The 16,074-nt window shown below is 37.8% G+C and overlaps 1 protein-coding gene across 7 annotated transcripts in view; it reads left to right on the forward strand.

The window, feature by feature from the left end:
* Positions 1 to 16,074, forward strand: part of LOC149802147 (uncharacterized) — an 88,808-nt gene that overhangs the window by 47,135 nt on the left and 25,599 nt on the right. For all 7 annotated transcript variants that reach the window (XM_089956553.1, XM_089956549.1, XM_089956550.1 and 4 more), the window contains 3 exons: positions 403 to 480; positions 7,040 to 7,167; positions 8,793 to 8,882. In XM_089956553.1, coding sequence (XP_089812679.1) covers positions 403 to 480; positions 7,040 to 7,167; positions 8,793 to 8,882 — 296 coding nt within the window. The remainder of the gene's footprint in view (positions 1 to 402; positions 481 to 7,039; positions 7,168 to 8,792; positions 8,883 to 16,074) is intronic.

A 16,074-nucleotide genomic window follows, 5' to 3' on the forward strand; every position in this document is an offset into this window, starting at 1 on the left:
AGTAATGTTAGGATTTGTATTCTGTACATTGAAATGGCTTTAAATGCCAATTTAAAGGAATAGAGTCAAATTTGTTTCGTGTGGCTCATTTTGTGGTTTTGTACATGACCATCTTTTCCGACATATGTTTTGGAGAGTCTTGGAAGAGAAACATCTTCATATTTGGAAAATGCATGTTTTATAATCCAAAATGTTCTTTAATTCCATTCAGTAATGGTCATATGTTAACCTTAAAAAAATTAATTTCATCCTGGAAAAAAACTGGAAAAGACCTGGAAATTTATATTTAGAAAAGCGTGGGAACCATGGGAAAGTTTTAGTTGGGTAAATGCTTCCAGATCCTATATTCTGGTGTAGCATTGTATTTCTTTTTCTGTTTGACATTTTTTATGTTCTTGGCAGATTCTTTTTATGCTGACGGTCCCACTCACTTGGAGATGGCATTCTTGTTTGTGTTGGCTGTTCTTACTGATGGTGAAAGTGAGTATTTTTTGTATTTTTATTGTGAAAGTGTGCAATCACCATATTTTAAGGAGTACTTGTTTATGGGACTTTGGGGTTGATATGTATGCAGAACTATATGTTTAATTCCCAGTTGGCTGAAGAATGAGTTTGATGTGGAGTATGGATACATCAAAGCTGTTAGACATAGCCATATTCATAATCCTTATCAAATGAGTTATCTCCCCTGATTCAGCAACAAAAAAAAAAAAAAAAAAAAATATGAATGTCATTTTGTATTTATTACATATCCTCCCTTTAATGTTTTCTAAATATTTTTTTAGCTTTTAAATGTGTGAGTGAAATTCAAGATGAATTAAGATTTATGAAAGTTAAATTCTGTGCATCTAAAAATATTGACATAATATCATCAGGGAAAACATAAATCGTTCCATTTTTGGTGTATGATGTAGAGATATGGATTGAATATCTGTATTGAATTCCAGGTCAACCATGTAAGAATAATTAGACATGTAATAATTAGACATGCAAAAATATGAATTTAAAAATCCAATAAACAGTTCCCTTTCTTTGAAAAAATAGGACCTTTTCACCAATCCATTGCCATCCAACTGTTATTTCATGTCATAAAAATGTATATATGTCAAAATAAATAAATTGCAGTATTTCTAGTTTTGGTTTGCTCAGTGGTTTCTCCAGGAATTTTACTCACAGGGGAAATTCCTCCTCTGAAAATTTTTAAAGGGGGATTTTCTATTTTTCTGTAAAATATGTTACATGGTCACATTGATATTAGGAATTACAACCATCAAGACCAAAAAATGTTCTTTCACCTGTACATCATAAAATGAAGGGAAGTAACTCTTACAGATTAATTCCCCTTGTTTCTGCAAGGTGGCAACTAATTTAACTTTTTGTTTGCAACTTTGAACAGTGCCTCCAAGAATTGTTAAAATTCATATTTTGTTTTGACCAGCCATCATTGAGTTCAGTGGCATAGCAAGTCAAAATATTGTTTTATGGCATGTATACAATATTTGTATTGTTAGCAGTGAAATTTATTCATATTTATGTTTCTTTACTAGAAAATATTGTCCATGTGGTATCATTTGGTAGCGCTCATGTTTTCCCAGTGTAATTGTTAAATTTTGATTTGTTATGCACTTCTTTGGTCATCTTAGGAATGCAAGTTTACCTATTTGAACAATTTGTACATTTGTTATTGTTATGTGGACTTCATGTTTTCGTCTCCTTCCGCAAGTTATTTTATTTTCTGTATACCATCCCAGCTGCTGACCAACAGTGTTTCTCCTCCCCTAAGTCTCTCAACAACCATCAATGACTTGTCATCCCTCCTGCCTGTATGTGGCCTTACTGAGGATGCCACACATCTTTTTAGCCAGATTTAGATCAACCTATATCCAACAAACGATGAGGTCAGTCAAGTTGTTTTGAAGGGGCTCCAGATATCATTCATCCGGTCCCCTCCAGTTTCATCATTCTCCATCATTACATCAATTGAAGATGGTGATGGTAAGGTCCTCTATCTTGCTGTGCAGTATGATGTGTTTGTAGTCAGTCTTGTCAGTATTAGCCTAGTTCATCTTTGTCCCAAACATAACAGCAGTATCATTTATCTGCTGTTGAAGGCATCCTCCAGGACATTCATTTTGCTTAGGGAGTTTTTCAACTCCTTGGCCTGCTCATTGTGATGGTAGACATATTATACCTCAGCCACCTTTACGTGCAAATCTAGTATTGTGGCACCTGATTTCAGGTTGATACGATCCCTTGATTTTAATCTCGACAAAAATGAAATGCTCTTCTCCAATACCAAGACAGGGAGTGGCTATTAGTGGGAATACCTTTAGGAGCTTAAATACCAGATAATCACAATCAGTTCAGACACCAGTTTATTTCATTCAGGTTGACATGGTTGTTACTGGACTTTGTGACAGTCATAGACAAGTGGATACTGCCAAAGAAGGTTCTTCACATGTCTCATAGAAATGAAGGCCATTCTCGGTGTCTTGGGTGGAATGCATCTAAAAGAAGATGGTTCTTATAATGTTGGACAATTTGGTCATAATGACCTCCGTCTTAAAACAATTGGGGACAAAGTCATTGGACCTTTGCATCATAATATGGGATTACCTTTATTGGTGTGCCCAATATCATATAAATATACAAATCAACACATCCAAGGCAGGCTCTGTGTTCTGGCTGACCCGTTGTCAAGGAAGGTCAACTGATTCATACAGAGCGATCTCAACATCGATCCATCTCCAGAGTCTGCACCCTCTGGGTTGACTGATTCTAGACCTATTGACAATGAGGTGGAATAACATGGGCCATCAGTGCTCAGAGGTCAGTGTTTGGACTGGTTGGCCTGGTATCAGGATAATGTGACTGGGTGGGACATCATGCTACATGTCTGCGACATGATCCCCAGTGCTAGACATCACTAAAAACTTCCACACTGCAGACATCGTAGCAGTGCGACTGGAAAATTGTTAAAGCTACGTTAAAAATCCAAATCACACGCACACACACACACACACACACACCATTGGCTAACTATCAAACATATTTTTTGACAACAAGAATCTAGCCCATATCATAATCAACGGATACTGTTCATTGATTTCAGACACAGTCTGATATCATGGAAGAGATGAGAATGGACTTGACAAGGACCTTTCCAACTTGTCCAGTCAACATATCCAGACCACGCTTGCTCACTTTGCTACCAAATGGAACATCTAGGTCTTGATGTGGCTGAACTCAGCAAAGTTTGAGCCCTCTGTCTTCCACCTTGCTGAAGCAGTTATCATACAAAACTTATTTCCTGATAGCAAGGGGCCCTGAGTGGCCGAGTGGTCTAAAGCGCTCTCCGTTACAGATCACTGCCATCTCACCTCTGTCTGCGTGGGTTCGAGTCTAGGATTTGGCTAACGTGGGTATGTGAGAAAGCTTGCCAGTAGCTTCTCGTGGGTCGGTGGTTCTTCCCGGAGTTTTCCCGGGTTCTTCCTCCACCATTAATACTGGCCGCCATGCATAGCCTATCGTGTGCTGAAATATGGCGTTAAACCCAACAACAACAACAATCCTGATAGCACTTGCTTCAGCTTGCATGGTGACTGCATGCACTGTCTATGAATGTGAATATATGCAGTTCCATTCCAATGGCTCAGTTGTACTAATGGTGCAGTCTGGTTTCATTTATTAGGACAGGTCACCATCAGTTGGCAACCATCAAAATAACTGCTCTTTCTCCTCTGTCGATCTGTCAAGTGAGGCAAAGCTTCAGGACCTGGTACATGCCCTAAGATGTTATCTGAGGTACATGGAGAAAGTTTGAGGCAGCCATGAAAGGCTATTTTTGCAGGGTAAGACAAGAAAACAAGGCATGATGATAAAAGTGCTTGCTATTTGGCTAAAGAGGGTTATTAGATCAGTGCACTCTGAACTCTCACAGGATTGTTAAAACTTGTGAACATTTTGGCCATCAAATGTAATATCTCAATTTGAGACACACTGGAGACAATAGGCTGACATGCCCAGCCTACTTTCTGCTGCTTTTGTCTTCATGACATGGCCTTGCAAAGTAGAGAGCTGAATCTCACTGGGCCAGTTGTAGCTGCCCATGCACTGTTCATGACATCAGAGCCTCAGCACAGGTCCTTGCAACTATCAGTGGATCTTCCTGGGAAACTTTTAAGTGCAGTGCAATAACCAGGGTCTACATCTGACAGGGATGGCACATGTATAAACACAATCTTCAATTGCGCTGATGTTACATAAGAAGTTCATCATTTCTCTAGAGAGAAGTCATCTTACTCATACAGGGTGAAAGGTTGCATGCTGAAATATTCCCTCCTGTTCCTCCTACCTACGTTTTTAATGTTAATGTGATTGGGCAGTGGGGTTTTCGATTGAGAAAGGAAATGTTTTAGTAAATCATGTTTCTCCAGAAATACTTGCCTTATGACATTAATATCAAACAGTCCCATCCTTCCCTGAAAATGCTAGCATGTTGTCATAGTTTCGCGATCAAGCATAAACTAGTTGCTTTTGAGGTACCATCAGCCATGTAGCAGGAATAACAGCATCAGTCTGTAAGAGTTACTTTCTCTTTGTCTCATATGTAGACAGAGAGAAATTTTTCATATTTCCATGATAGCTGGATTTGAAGGTAGCAGAGAGTAAGTGCTAATGTTAATAGGGTAATTATTTTTAGAGAAAGATTATTTACTGAAAACTTTCCTTTTAATTGGGTGGTGGCAGTTTTCATATGGGAACAGTATCTAAGATTGGACTCCTTCAGGTATGCTTCAACAAACGTGTGATAAATAACTTTTAATGAATACAGATGAAACTTATGGTTATGTATCTTTATTGTCAGCACAGTGGCAGCATTTTTTGTATTATGACCATGGTACTGCATTTTATAAATTAGAAATACATGTAACAGCAGAGACAATACCACCAAATACTGTTGTTGTTGTTGTTGTGGGTTTAGTGCCATGTTTTAGCACAAGATAGGCTATACATTTAGGCCATTATAACTGGTTGAGGAAGAACCCAGGAAAACATCCATAAGAACAGCTGACCCATGGGAAGCTATTGGCAAACTTTGTCACATACATGCATTGGACAAGCCCGCAGGGACAGAGGTGAGATGGCAGTGATTGGGAAGGTGAGCACTTTAGACCACTTGGCCATCCTGGCTCCCACCAAATATTGAAAACTGCATGTAACAGCAGAGACAGTACCACTGAATATTGAAAACTTCATGTAACAGCAGAAACATTACCACTGAATATTGAAAACTGCATGTAACAGTAGAGACATTACCACTGAATATTGAAAATTGCATGTAACAGCAGAGACATTACTACTGAATGTTGAAAATTGCATGTAACAGCAGAGACATTACCACTGAATGTTGAAAACTGCATGTAACAGCAGAGACATTACCATTGAATATTGAAAACTTCATGTAACAGCAGAGACATTACCACTGAATATTGAAAACTTCATGTAACAGCAGAGACATTACCACTGAATATTGAAAACTGCATGTAACAGCAGACATTACCACTGCATATTGAAAACTGCATGTAACAGCTGAGACATTACCACTGAATATTGAAAACTGCATGTAACAGCAGAGACATTACCACTGAATATTAAAAACTGCATGTCCAACATTGTTTAGCTTTTCCAAGTTCAGTTGGTAAAATGCCTTTAATAGCTTGATAATCAACGAAAGCATCTTCTATCAGAAAAAAGTCACTTTTTAATTTCTTCATTATGGTGGATGATCTAGACTGCAAGCACTTGTCTGTTTAAATTGAACATTTTTAATATCAATTAATCTTGTTGGCTTTGTTATGCACATAGTAAATCGACTCACAATTTTTGCACATTTGCTAACTTTGAATGGCAGATTCATGCAAATACTTGTCCAAGAGGAAGCATTGATCACTATTTTCTTTTTGTTAAAGATTATTTTGTCGCCACCATTTTCTTCTTATTCATTATTGGAACTTATGTGAAAAATAAACCAGCATACACTAACCCTAACCCACCTTGTTTGGTAGGCTTGAGAGGCAAGAATTAAGATAAATGTTAGAGAATAAAATTTCATCTTTAAATCTTTACTGGCAATTATTTTCATGCCACTATGATTAATCTTTCATTTGTCAATTTTGATTTTAAAAAAGTAAATTGAAAATTTATAGTGCAATTAGCCATCAATGCAAGACAATCTCTCACAATTGTAGATGGTGTTGTGATCATTGCTGCATATATGGATAGAATGGTAACTGAACATAGAATGTTAATTGAGCATAGAATATTAATTGAGCATGGAATGCTAATTAAGCATAGAGTGTTAATTGAGAATAGAATGTTCACTGAGCATGGAATTCTAATTAAGCATAGAGTGTTTAATTGAAAATAGAATATTAATTGAGCATGGAATGCTAATTAAGCATAGAATGTTTATTGAGAATAGAATGTTCACTGAGCATGGAATTCTAATTAAGCATAGAGTGTTAATTGAAAATAGAATATTAATTGAGCATGGAATGCTAATTAAGCATAGAATGTTAATTGAGAATAGAATGTTCACTGAGCATGGAATTTAATTAAGCATCAAGTGTTAATTGAGAATAGAATATTAATTGAGCATGGAATTTAATTAAGCATCAAGTGTTAATTGAGAATAGAATATTAATTGAGCATGGAATGCTAATTAAGCATAGAGTGTTAATTGAGAATAGAATATTAATTGAGCATGGAATTTAATTAAGCATCAAGTGTTAATTGAGAATAGAATGTTCATTGAGCATGGAGACCAACAACTTCTGACTCTTAATGCTTTAGAGTTTGATTAAACTAATTAGATAGCTGATAGTTTTGCCTTGGTATCTTTTTACATGCACAATAATCCAGTCATTACTGATGAACATTATCTTAAATCTGTCACTTTAATTAAGTCCATACCATACACTTGCATGAATGTTTACTTTAGTTTAGCCATTTCCTAAACTCTGTGACTTAATTTCAGGAGCCATATATAACACAAATGCTCATTACGTCCTACCACGGGTGTTTGTCCTCACTGATGGGAGACCCACTAGTGATGCAGATGTACCAGGTCAGGTCATGAACCCAGAGGACCAGAATCTCCTGGTGGTAAGTCTCATACCAAAGTTTCTGCAGCTTGAAAAATTATTTGTGCTGTTGTTAATCTGTAATATACTCTCATTTACCATTTGGGTGTCACGGTACATTTGGGTGTGCATCCTTTAAATCACAAAGATTTTACCAAAAGATTCCAAAAATGGAGCATTGCAAAGATATTAGATTTTTAAGAAATAAAAATTATGTGCAGTTTACATATATTAAATAATAGCTCTTAAAGGTAATATTAATGTGCAGAACCAGCTAAAATTTGACTGCATCACTGCCTCACACTAAATACCTTCATCATAGCACTGTTCCTCTTATAAGGTGAGTAGGGTCATGGATCCCTTTGTATTAATGGGTAGTAAAGTTTATTAATTGGTAGTAAAATTTATTAATTTGTAGTATAATTATATGCATTATGTACTTCATTATGAGGCAGTCTTTTAATAAGCCAGAAAATTATGTGGCTCCCATGGATCACATTGTAATGAGGGAATACTGTATCATGTACTTTGTTATAAGGTGGTCTCATTATAAGTCAGTATACTCTATAGCTCCCATGTACAGCATTATAATGAGGGAGTACTGTATCATGGACTGATTTATAGCACACTGTCACTGTTATGCAGTATACTCTATGACTCCTGTAGAAAGCATCATACAATGTTGGAGTACTGTATAGTGGACTGATTATAAAGCACTTTCATTGTTATGGAGTATACTCTATGACTTCAGTAGAAAGCATTGTAAAATGTGGGAGTATTGTATCATGAACGGATTATAAAACACTTTCATTGTTATGGAGTATGCTCTATGACTCCTGTAGAAAGCATTGTAAAATGTAGGAGTACTGTATCATGGACTGATTATAAAACACTTTCATTGTTATGGAGTATATTCTATGACTCCTGTAGAAAGCATTATAAAAAGTTGGAGTACTGTATCATGGACTAACTATACAGCAATTTCATTGTTATGGAGTATACTCTGTTACTTCTGTAGAAAGCATTGTAAAATGTCGGAGTACTGTATCATGGACTGATTATAAAACACTTTCATTGTTATATAGTATACTCTATGACTGCTGTAGAAAGCATTGTAAAATGTGGGAGTATTGTATCATAGACTAACTATACAGCAATTTCATTGTTATGGAGTATACTATATGACTCCTGTAGAAAGCGTTATAAAATGTAGGAATACTGTATAATGCACTTGACTATACAGCAATTTCACTGTAAGATTGAGATTTTTTTATACTAAAGAATCATTTTGCATAATTAAGCCAAAACCATTGTAGACAAAATTAAATTTGGTGGGCATATTTGTATTTACATGTAGATATAAATATTTAAATTTTTAACACATTTTTAAGCATATTGGACTTATACTTTTTGGATGAAAGCCTTGTATGCATGATAAAGTGAAAATCACTTTAGCTGGACCATTGTGCTTAATTTGTATTCATATATAGATGACCTGATTAAATTTTTCATGTATTTTAAGCAACCTTTTAGTTTTCAATAAAGTTTTGAATTTTTGTATTTAAACATTTTGGTCTGCAAGTCTGCATCAAGGGTAGACAGTTTGTGCAGACGCAAATGGAGTTAGGAAGTCTGTTTGTATTTCAGATGAAAAACACTACCACTGAGATTGCTCATACGGTTAATGAGAAAACGCTGGCCAGAATCACGTGTGTGCCTATTGGAGAATGTGATGTGGTAAGCAATGTAGAGATTTTTATGTATAGTTATCTATCTTATTTTACATCCACTGTACATGTGAAGTGAAATAACTTTAGATTGGATCTAACAATGCAGTCATGTTCCGTCTACTTTGAAAGTTACAATATTAAACAAAGAAAATTACAGGTCTAACACCCCACTGTGGTAGTTTAGGAGTCGAGTTTGGTTTGCATGGTCTCCATAAACTACCCTATAATGTACTGGCAGATCTGGGTTTCTGCATTTTGTTAGGAGTAATCAGCAGAACAAACAAGATAGACCCTGATCTCCTAGAATGTTTTATAACGGCAGATCAGGGTCTGTATTGTTTTCAGTTGGATCTGACTGAATGAGTATATACATACTGTATAGAAACGCATATAAACCCGTTCGCTTATAAGCAGACCCCCCAAACTGAATGGGTATAAACACTAAAAAGTGCATGACCCTCATATAAGCTGACCAAAAGGTCAGAGACAACATCATAAGATGCACGCAATAAGTTCTAAATGCATTTATTAAGGCAAACTTACATTAGCAAAAATTAACTGTATAACTCTCTCGGGGTTGTTGTATAAGATTATTACATAGAAATGATATAAATTTGTTTGAAAAATCAATAAATTTATTTTATTTTTTTTGTTTTCTTATTGTTTTTGCCTAATTCAGATTCGTGTATAATTTGATCGGACAATGACAAGAATTGAGCATTCGAGGGTTGCTGTAATACTACCTGTCCCTTTTGACTTGATTATTGTCTGTTTAAGCATTATTGCATTAGACTTTTTATATCAGTGCACCAGTAATTACATTTTTATTTTGCCTTGAAATTGTAAATACCTAATTCATTAAAATATTATCCCATTATGACAACAATGACAACAATAGGGTTTGATTCAATACTCGCAATTAGGCTAAAGAGCATATTTACATAAGGGTGCCACCGCATGTACATTGTAGTTTTGAATTCACGCTGAATAAAGTACATTTTGCTGAATGAAGTACATCCCTTGGATTTGAATCAGGGGCACCACTGCACTAAACTTTAATGATAAATCCACAATACAATAATGAAGTTTCAGAAATAATGCTTCGAAATTGTGAGTTGTAGTTTACTTTGATGTAAGCAAACTTACACTCAGTTTTACAAACCTATGGTAATTGTGCTAATATTATGGACTGAAAGGCAGTTACACATACAATTACTGGTATAGTTGCCAGTCAAACTTACGTCTTAACCCAAGCCACTTTCAGGGTTTTTATGATTAACAGGCCTGAATTTATGTCAGAAAACAAAAGACAAATCTGCTAATTATGCCACTGCCTCGATAAATTGTGCCCTGATAACTTATAACACAGGGTCAGGCATGGATCCCATTTTGTTAACCAGAATATACCCTAAAAATATATCCCTATTTCTTGAACTTAAAGAAAATTGCAGTAAAAACTAAAATAATGATATATCGCTCATTTTATAGTCAAAAACGGTAGATAGGACCTGGAAATTGTAATTAACATTTTGAAATTATCAACTTTTAATAAGAAGTCATGTAATTGGTTATATTTTCTTTCCAAGATGACCACTGACTGGAAGAACAATCCCAGGTGCTCGTATAGGGGTAGCCATAATGAAAATCTTGTTTTAATGACTTTTTCAGGACAGTTGGTCCACTAGACATGTGGTTTCATGGGTAACTTCGCACGATATTTAGTTGGTCTTAAAAAGACAAAGGTGCAGATCAAAGTACTAGTCAGCTTTAAGGTTTTTTAGCACTACATCTCTTGAAGGGATGGTCATATCCAGACAAGTTTGTCACAAAGCACTTGTCATACTGAAACACTGCTATAACATGTTATGTAACATATCATGCATTATTGGGACAAGTCAGTTAACTGAATACAATATTGCATATGCATCCTTATCACTATACAAGTTCGGGGGTGGGGGAGCAAAATGGGCTTCTTTGACACAGTTAAATTGATGCATGTTAAACAAGAGAAAGGGTTATAACATATTTAATGTTTAATTTGTATGCAGAGAACCCATGCATGTATAAGAGAATTGGCAACTGAATAGTGTAAATAGAGTACATAGAGTTAAGATGGTGGATATATTGCATGATTGGGTTATTCAGACATCTAAGCAATTTACACATTTTGTCTGCACATGTTGGTGATACACGAGTAGCGAGTATTTTTTAGCAGCTGTTGGAGGTTTGGCTTATAAATGAAAGTGTCCCGAAAACTTATCAACATTGATCATATGATATATCACTCCCTTGGATTTATCCTGACAGCATGTAAGATTAGACTTTGGGGGTAAATCTGGACATTATGCTGGTTAACATCGGACACTTGAAACAGTTTATATATCAGCAGAGTTAGTTACGTGCATTCAGCTGTTAAGCTGTATCATACAATTTTTTATTTATTTGCAGTAGCATTGATTAAAACTCTATTCTTGTGTTTATCGTTGTTATGTTTTTATCAGAGCTGTATAAATTATTTATGGAAGACTGCTATCCCTCCGCCTCCACACCACAACCGGACCTGTCAACCTAATCAGCGTTTAGGCTTCCACACTAAGCGTCACCACATATACCATATACTTACAATGAGTAAGACTTGCTCATCGACAAAATTCTCAAGGAAGAGAACTTGATATTATTATTGGGCGACTCCAGTGCCAGGGTGGGTGCTGACAATGACTAGACCTTCCTGTCTTGGCAAGTTTTGCATTGGGATGAATGAGAATGGGCAGTGACTCCTAGAGATGTACTCATACCATGACCTCAGCATCACCAATTCATTCTTTCAGACAAAGCCACAGCATTAAGTGTTTTGGAGGCTTCCCTGGTCTAAACACTGGCACCAGCTGGACTTGATCATTACGAGACAGTCTGCCATGAAGGGTGTGCTTCTTACCCATACCTTCCATAGGGCTGACTGCGACACCAACTGCTCACTAGTGTGCTGCAAAATGAAGCTTCAGGTGAAGAAGATCCATTGCTCTAGGCAAGAGGGTAAACCACATATTGATGTGAGCAAGATGTCATATCCACACAAGGCTGAGAAATTCACTTATGCCCTCTTCAAGATGTTTGATTCAGAACCTCTCAATGGCAGTGCCAAAGAAAGATGGGATCACATCAGAGAGACTGTGTACAGCACAGCCACACATATCTTTGGTAAGAAGCAGTCAAAGAACAATGACTGGTTTGAGGCTAACTCTGCCACACTCATGCCAGCCATAGAAGAGCATTGCAGTGCTCACCTGGAATACATTCGATCCCCATGCCAGAGGACACTACAGGCATACAGGTCTACCAGAAGCAAAGTGCAGAGGTTAGCATGGCAGTGTGCCAATGAATGCTGGCTTCAGCTCTATCAGAGCATCCAGTCATCAGCAGATGCCGGATACATCAGAGGCATGTACAATGGCATAAAGAAAGCAATGGGTCCCACGAAGAAAGTGACAGCACCACTGAAGTCTGTCGCAGGCAATACTGTCCACAAAAAGGGCAAGCAGATGGAGCGTTGGGTGGAATACTACTCTGAACTGTACTCCAGAGAGAACCACGTAACCAACAATGCCCGCAACCCCATTGCAAACCTCCCTCTCATGGCCAAACTGGACGAGAAACCTACATCCTAGCAGAAGCCATCAAGTGCGGCTGCAGCATGCTGCTTACACACCTGCACAACCTCTTCTGCCAGTGCTGGGACAAGGGTGCAATGCCTCAGGACATGAGAGATGCCAACATTGTAACCCTGTACAAGAACTAGGGTGACAGAAATGACTGCAACAACTATAGGGGCATATCCCTTCTCAGCATCATGGGTAAAGTCTTCACATGCGTCACCCTGAACAAACTGCAGATGCTTGCTGACAGAGTGTATCCAGAGTCACAGAGCGGGTTCTGCACAGAGAGGTCCACAATCGGCATGATCATCTCCATCAGGCAGCTGCAGGAGAAATGCAGAGAACAACACAGACCCCTCTTCCTGGCCTTTATAGACCTCACCAAGGCATTTGATCTAGTCAGCAGACACAGGCTCATCACAATCCTGGCAAAGATTGGATGCCCACCAAAGCTGCTAAGCATGATCAAGTCCTTCCACGATGACATGAAAGGCACAGTGCAGTACAATGGCTCAATGTTCAACCCCTTTGACATCTGCATTGGAGTGAAACAGGGCTGCATCCTTGCCCCCATGCTCTTTGGCATCTTCTACACTGTCCTGCTCAAATACGCCTATGGGATGTCCACAGAAGGGATCTACCTGCACACACAATCAGATGGCAGACTGTTCAACCTGGCACAACTGAAGGCAAAGAGCAAAGTACGTGAAGCAGCCATCAGGGACATGCTCTTCGCAGATGATGCTGCTTTAGCCACTCAGATATGCACTCTATTTATAGAGACACACAGTGAATTTTCCCAGGGTCCATAGCAGATGATTTAAAGTGCATGATGGGAACTATTTGCATATCAACCAAAATGTATGATAATAAATTAGAACACATCCAGATTGCCCTGATGGTCTGAGGCGACCTGAACGCACTCTACTATATTTTCTGAAATATTCATGCAGGTTATATAAAATAGGACTGGTTCTTGACTTACTGCTATAACCAAATTGAATATTGGGAGTTTATAATAACAAATTTGTATTTAGGCTAATGGAAAAAAAAAGATAACTTCAAATCTTTAACTGCTTAATGTATTGGAGACTATCATAGTAACAGATGTAAAACTGCCTCAGAAATTCTCTGTAAGTACATACATACATAGTATAATGTTACCTCCAAACTAGCTTCAAGCAAGTTTGGAGGTGACCATTTCATTTTCTACAAACAGTCTTCAAGACAGAATCAATAATAAATTAAGTAAGCCCTGTGTAGTTTGAAATTGATACTATGACTTTTTACTATTGCACAGTGAAATAGGAGTAGCTTGTTTGATTATAATGGCAAATCCTTCCACCCCTTTAAACTTAAACTGAGGCCGTTGGACTAAGCAGTCAAGTTTCAGAGTACGGGAAGTCCCATCTCACCAAAGGGGGTGACCACAGTCATAATGCTGCAGGATAAATGGCTGAAGATAACTATTTGTACAAATGCTTGCTCTTCAGGCAGGACTGTTTGCCTCTTTTCCTTCTTCCTAGAGATGTGGAGTAGTCATTACATGTCAGTTTCCTATAGGTTAATGCCATCATAAAGGCTGTTTCTTCATGGCTGAAGGCATTAGATGGAAAGGGCATTATTTCTTCTGATCGATGTCGGTTGTATCAGAAGCATCAGAAGGCAAGGAGGTAACAAATCTCCAGAATTATGCCATCTGGTTTTGGTATTTTCCCAAATGATGTCATTGCTGGCAAAGCCACCTTCACATCTGCCTCATCCCAAGATGGTGTCCTAGTGGATCATATAGATGGAATAAACTGATTCATTCCAAATTGCCCATTTGCACCTTTGTCTTTATCCTAACCTGCACCTGATGGGTGGACAGGGGCAGGGGTAGGTCACCCTCAGGTATACCTTTTGCAGTAAGGTGGAATGCCAAACTACCAACCTTTTTTCTCCTGTACCAGACCCGAAAACCTAGGCAGCCAGTGCTCTTTCCCTGCACTGTAATGATCTTAATGCATTTGCCTTCCTTCCCATGCTTCTGATTCCCAGAGTCTTGTAAAAAAGAGAGGAAACTGCAATGCCATCTTCTCATGATCTCTTCCCTCAGATGGGACAAAGCTGAAACTTGCATGCATGGCACATATCAAGTAAGCACTCAGAAGAAGTGTTGGAAAGGATAGCTCATAGTGGTGCAAGCAAATCATTTCAATCAATATAACAAATATTTACCTTCCTTGGTGGACTATTCGAAAAGAGGAAGGTAGCATTCAACGCCACAAAGGCCACTATTATATGCTTCCAGACAGAAGGGAGGACATAGCCCAAACCAATGACCTCTTTGACCATCTGGTCAGCTTTGATTTTTCCAGATAGGAAGCTTTGGCTTCTGGCCAAAATGGAATATACAGTGTGTTATGATATGGCTGAACAAGGCATCATTTAAGCCTGTGCCCAGCATCTCAGTGACCCAGGCCAAATAAGTACGGTACATGGTTTCTTTCTTGACCACTTCATTTCATGAGTGTCTGCAGAACCCTGAGTGCATTGAACCAATCAGAAGAGTGTGTGTATGATTTGGATTTTTAACTTAGCTTTAACAATTTTTCAGTCATATAGCTACGATGTCTGCAGTGTGACATTTTATTGTGATGTCAGGCACTGGGGCATCATGCCAGAGACATATAGCATGAAGTCCCACCCAATCACATTATCCGGACACCAGGCCGACCAGTCCTAACACTAACCTTTTAATGCTGAGCACCAAGTGAGGCAGCTGTTACTACCATTTTTGTAAGTCTTTGATATGACTCGGCTGGGGATCGAATCCACGAACTCTTGCATCCGAGGCGGACACTCTAACCACTAGTCCTCTGGCTTAGTCACCAGTAATGAGAGAGAGATCTTCACCATTTCTACCAAAGATGGTGGAGGTGACATCTGCTTTTGCCTGATGTTTCAACAGATAATGATATAGTTACCCTTTTGCCTGACATTTCAACAGATCAGTATATAGTTACCCTTTGCCCGATGTTTCAACAAATCAAGGTATAGTTACCCAAATCTGCTTTTATTCTGGTGTGTCAGCAGATCAGTGTCATGACTCTGATCTGCTTTAAAATTTGCCTAACATGTCAACAGATTGGGTCTAGTCACTATATTTCAAGCAGAGAAAACCCATATCTGATGACAATTGTTCCATGGCAAATTCCTTTTGCAGCTGGGGTATCACTTTACATTGATGAATATAGAAATAGAAAATCTCAGTGCCTCATATTGTCTATAAGTGTGTTTTAGGTACAAAAAGGCTTGCATATAACTATGGCTCTCATATTATCATAAATTATCATTTCATCAGTGGATGAATTTGTTTACCATTGAAATCAAGAAGTTTATCACATTTTCAGAAAACCCACCCACCTAGACCCCTCCTTATCTAGAACATATTTGTTTTCACCATTTCATGGTTTTACCAAGTGTCATTAATTTTCTGTACATATTAAACAGTTGTGCTTGCCATTTTGAAATTTCCATTAGCAACACTATGCTAACACCACG

This window comes from Sinohyriopsis cumingii, chromosome 4 (genome assembly GCF_028554795.1).
Source record: "Sinohyriopsis cumingii isolate HCF-2022 chromosome 4, ASM2855479v2, whole genome shotgun sequence".
In the NCBI taxonomy this organism is placed as follows: Eukaryota; Metazoa; Mollusca; class Bivalvia; order Unionida; family Unionidae; genus Sinohyriopsis; species Sinohyriopsis cumingii.